This window comes from Berghia stephanieae, chromosome 4, assembly GCF_034508935.2.
Source record: "Berghia stephanieae isolate SIO BIC M18660-M18661 chromosome 4, UCSD_Bste_1.3, whole genome shotgun sequence".
Lineage (NCBI taxonomy): Eukaryota > Metazoa > Mollusca > Gastropoda > Nudibranchia > Aeolidiidae > Berghia > Berghia stephanieae.
The window spans coordinates 93,025,757-93,030,756 of record NC_088363.1 but is presented as its reverse complement, the minus strand read 5'-3'; the positions used below and the strand labels follow the sequence as shown (position 1 = coordinate 93,030,756).

Genomic DNA, 5,000 nt, shown 5'->3' with positions numbered 1-5,000 from the left:
TCACCGTACTTCATTGTTACTTCGATAATTTAATAAAATTTGAAATTTATCCCCATTAACGGAGATAATGGCATCGCCCAAGGCGTTGGTCGAGTTGTTCGTGGCGTTGATACACACACGCAACTCCTACCCCCCCCCCCTCCCCCCCCCCCCCCCCCCCACACACACACACATTAGAGGGCAGCGAGCATTGAAGAGTAAGAGAGAGACGTGAAGTTATAATAAGAGGGGGTGGATGCGGTAATAAGAGGGGTCGATGGTGACTTTTCGCCAGATCTAACAAACTCAGCTACCCATTCATTGCTGAGTAGACAGGGATTTAGAAAAAACTCGACTGCACCCGGGATCGATCTCTGGCCCTTTGCGTATAAAGAGAGTGCTCTATCAACTGAGCTATCGGGGTCCCCAAATATTCTATTGGACTTTTTTAAAATTCAGACGTTATAACTGTTTTTTTTGGAAGGAAGAAACTAATGAAACTCATATTATTTGATTAGTAAAAACACCAAACGAAATTTTAATATAATTGTATTATTTTAAATGACAACACTGCGATAGAAAGGAGTGGTGACAAGAGATGGACAAAAGAAAACAAAGAATCGGATTTGCTACTTGCTAGGTTCGACACACACACATACACACACACAAACACACACATCTTTAGTAGTCACATACATTTCAAACAATAACCCATTAGAGAAGAGGGGTCATGCCTTCACCATAGATCATTGTCATTGCGATCATTATGGTGTAGTAAATTTTGAAATTTACCCCGTATAATGGAATCGTCCAAGGCGTGCGCCTCCTGTTCCCCCCATCTCACACACGAAAGGGCGGTTTGCGGAGTGAAGGTTGGTGGTCGTCTGCCTGTATGATCGTCTGTGTCGTTTAGTGTATGGCAAAGGGGGGTGGGTGCGATTAATTAAGTGGGATGGGTGGTGATTGGTGGAAGATAGGCAACCGAAGGCAACGAATCGCTGGGGAAGTAGTAGGCTATGGCGCGAGACCGAAGGTGATCAGACCGGTCTTCAGCGCGGCACTAGTTGAAAGGTGATAAGAAGTGAGGACCGCCGCCGGTCTTCACTATGGGACCGATCCCCGGTTCACAGCTAAAAGACCGTGGGACCGGTCCAAAGGACCGGTCCTCAGCGCGGCACTACTTAAGGGTCACATTAAACCATAATTATATCTTGGTAACTTTTGTCTTCTAACTCTCGCCGGTTGTTTTATGACACAACGCTTTGGGCTGTTTTCAATAGGCGTTTGAACTCCTTGCTGCTACCTACACAATTACTGAACCAGCTTATCGTCGTCACGCGATGTTTCTCCAATGCCTAGATTCGGTAACCACTCTTATCGTATTTCAATTCGCTCTATCTGGGCTACAACCATAATATAAGAAGATAATGGCTGCAACCAAAGTCTTTCTTTCTTTCTCTCTTTCCATTTTTAGAACCATGTAAGTCCGTTTCTTTCATCATCGTCGATTTGGGAGGCCATCATTTCATTTCTTATTCAGAAAAGCCAAAGCCCAATCTCGTTTTTATTACTTGTTATTAATTGAATTAAGAAATAATACTGTGTTTTAATGTCTTAACATCGTCGTAGTCGTCGTCGTCATCATCATCATCATCATCATCATCATCATCATCATTATACCATCACAACAACAACATTAATAAAAGCAACAATAAATACAACTAAAGCAACAACAGCCACAAATAAAAAAGCAATAAAAACAGCAACTAAAGCAACAACAACTAAAGCAACAACTAAAGCAACAACAACTAAAGCAACAACAACAACAATAGCATCAATATATACAAAAGCAACCAAAGCAGCAGCAAAAACAGCTGAAGCAAGAACAACCAAAACAGCAACATAAACAACAAAGCAGCAGCGACGGCAGCAACATCATAAATCTCAGCAGCAGCAGCAGCAGCAATAGCAACACTAACAACACTAACAACAAATAATATTTGATAATCACGAACAGGCCTCTCATTGTGTGCATTTTTGATGTAATTGATAAAAGATCTTAATGAGTATAACGTTTTGTTGGCGGGGTTGGTGAGGCGCTCTTGGTGTGAAGGTTAGTTGGAACCTGATGAGGATGGTAGATTTGGCGGTGGGGATAGGGTGGGTGGGGGGGGGGGGGGGATTGGGGAGGGAAGCTGTGTATATGGGGAGAAGGGGAGGTGGGGTTTTTGTTTATTTATGAAGATCGGCATGACCTTTATCTGACAGTTTCGTGAAGGGATTGGACAAAGGGTTTATTTATTTATTTTTTTTTGTTTTTTGTTTGTTACATGTGAAGTGTGAATGCGAATGTGATACAACATACTGCTCGTTCAGTCTTTGACAGGATGATCTACCTGGGAGTTCAATGACGTAGGACAGACAGTAGGTATACACAGACAGGCAAAATTTAACTCTATCCCTCGATTACTCGGCCATTACACACACTATGTACTTATCTTATCGGCCTGGTACATTGGGGTTACGCTGATAAAAGTGGGCTGTCGTTATTTATCATAGTTTTTCCACCAGTTAGTGACTGGGTTTGTCTTCAATCTTGGCACTTAAGGGGCTTTGAAAATTTCATTGCCTTGATCCTTCAGTAATGCTTATGAAACTAAGTCAACGCAAATAATCGCCACGAACAGAATAAAGACAGCTCGGTTACACTGATAAGTCTATCGAATAGTACAATATACCATATTGTTCCCCCCCCCCCCCCCTTTCCACCTCATTAAAAAAGAGTTCTAAACATATCTAGGATATCCTATCCCGTTGCTTTGAGTTTCAGGTGATGTGTATTTTTCCCTCGCTCTTTGTTTTTTGACATTAATGTATCGTGTTTCATTCATTTCAGTGCAAAACTGCACGAGCTAATGAATTTCTTATGATTTTCATATGAATTCTGTCGGAATATACATTAATTGTGTTTTTTATTTTTGTGTGTGTGAATTATTTCTATATGTGGAAATATACTCACCATAAAGGCCAACGGAGGCTTCTACTATGAGCTACCATCATTACTACCACTACCACCACCACCTTCACCACCATCATTTCTTTCACAACGTCAACCCTAACGACGGCGATAATCATAAAACCCAGACAGTTTCATCCGCAGTGAAAAACGCCCTCTGCGGTGATAACATTTTACAAACAACGTCGTCGTCTGTGAAAAAACCACCGGACCAGCCTCATCCCAGTTACGGACCCCATTACCACCGCCAGTACAAACACGGGAACAGTTTTAACACCAACAGCAGCATTGCTCTCAGTTCACGACTGAGCCATGGCTACGTGCCATGCGTGGTCGCCCCGAACGGCACACCACCTCCAACGACTGCGTCCTCGGATTGTAGAAATGTTGTTACGGTCAAAACTGAACCGGGTATCGGCACCGGTCACGTGTCGACAACACCAAACAACAAGCTGATACAAGACCGGAAACTGGCTGGCAATATGACATCCTCTGGTCAGCTGTCGTCCGTCAGCATCTCGCCCCCTCCCTCTCATATTACAGGTAAAAAGATACCCTTAACCCTTTCACCGCCTGAACGGGACTGCGTTTCTTTCAAATCATTGTCGGATTAATCAATTAACTGCCGTACTTTGGAATAATGTGTATTTAAAATTTTGGGCCCACAAAAATCGTCCTTCAAATATCGATCGATTAAATGACCTCGTTTTGGCAAAAACTCAAACATGGTTCCCAGAGTACGGCAGTTAACTGGTTAATCTGGTTACAAGTCTAGTCGGGATAAAGAAAATTTCTGACGTAGGGGAAATTTCCCCTTATACTAGGTTTCTCTCTCTCTCTCTCTCTCTTCTTCTCTCTCTCTTCTCTCTCTCTCTCTCTCTCTCTCTTTCTCTCTCTCTCCTTCTCCCCTCTCTCTTTCCCTCTCTCTTTTCCCCTCTCTTCTCTACTCTCTCTCTCTCTCTCTCCTCCCCCCCCCCCCTCTTTGAAATAGGGGAAAACCAAAAGGAATTTGATTCTACTTGTAGACAAGGAAAGGATATCGTTTCACGCTGTAGAAACCGAAAGACTCCGGTTCCATGGGGCCCCAAAGGCTCCGACGAAAGGACTGTTTTTCTTTTCTTTTCTTTCTTTTTTTTTTTAAATGTTTAAAAATAGGCAATGAGATTAGCGGAAGAGTAGCGTCCCTTGATTGGACGTCACCCCTAGTCGTGACGTCCATCGGCCGAAAAGTTATTAGAGAGAGAACGTCATGTTGGTTGTGCTCGGAAGCGAGGACGAGAGACGCATGCGCACCAACCAACATGACGTTCTCTCTCTAATAACTTTTCCTCCCGGGGACGTCACAGACTTTGGGGTGACGTCAATCAAGGGGCGCTACTCTTCCGCTAACTCATTCCCTATAGACTGACTTCATGCCACGCAAGGTGCAAAATTCCCATATTATTTTTTGACGAGTTTAACAACAATTGTTTTGCGTTTTTTTAAAAGGATTGTTAAAGAACAAATTAAAACAAAAATCTGACACAGTTTTGATAAATTGTCAAATTTTTACTGGGTCATCCAAAGTGGGATTCTCTCAATGCAGCATTTATAAAATGTGTAATTTCTAAATTAATCGATTTTTATTGTGTTCCCATTCAATTGACTGCACCCCATTTGTACATCACACATCACTGGATCCCCGTTTAAAAACCCCTTGTGTTAACCTAGGCATGCTTTTCATTCTCCACAGCTGTTTCCTTCCACAACAACATAACGGCAGCCAGATGTCAGATGTAGCCATTGATGCCCAAAGTTAAATTAAATTTAAATTTTCCACTTTTTAAAAAAGTTATAATTATGGTAATTTTTTAAACAAAGGGTTTTGGGGTAGGGCGTTGGAGGAGAGCGTTAGTTTTTTCCCTTCTGGTATACAAGACTATTTTCCTTTTAAATTTGAAAAAAAATAATGATCGAAGAATGAAACGATTCGATATTTGAGGAGGGGAGATAAATTGATAGCACT

General features: G+C 42.1%; 2 protein-coding genes across 4 annotated transcripts in view; both read left to right on the top strand.

The window, feature by feature from the left end:
- The window catches only part of LOC144971648 (uncharacterized), a 4,921-nt gene extending 1,312 nt beyond the window's left edge, over positions 1 to 3,609 (top strand). Inside the window, exon 2 of the mRNA XM_078912723.1 lies at positions 3,006 to 3,609. Within this exon, the coding sequence (XP_078768849.1) occupies positions 3,025 to 3,609 (585 nt within the window). The 5' untranslated portion in view covers positions 3,006 to 3,024. The remainder of the gene's footprint in view (positions 1 to 3,005) is intronic.
- Positions 1 to 5,000, top strand: part of LOC144971583 (uncharacterized) — a 133,798-nt gene that overhangs the window by 72,983 nt on the left and 55,815 nt on the right. The window lies entirely within an intron of this gene.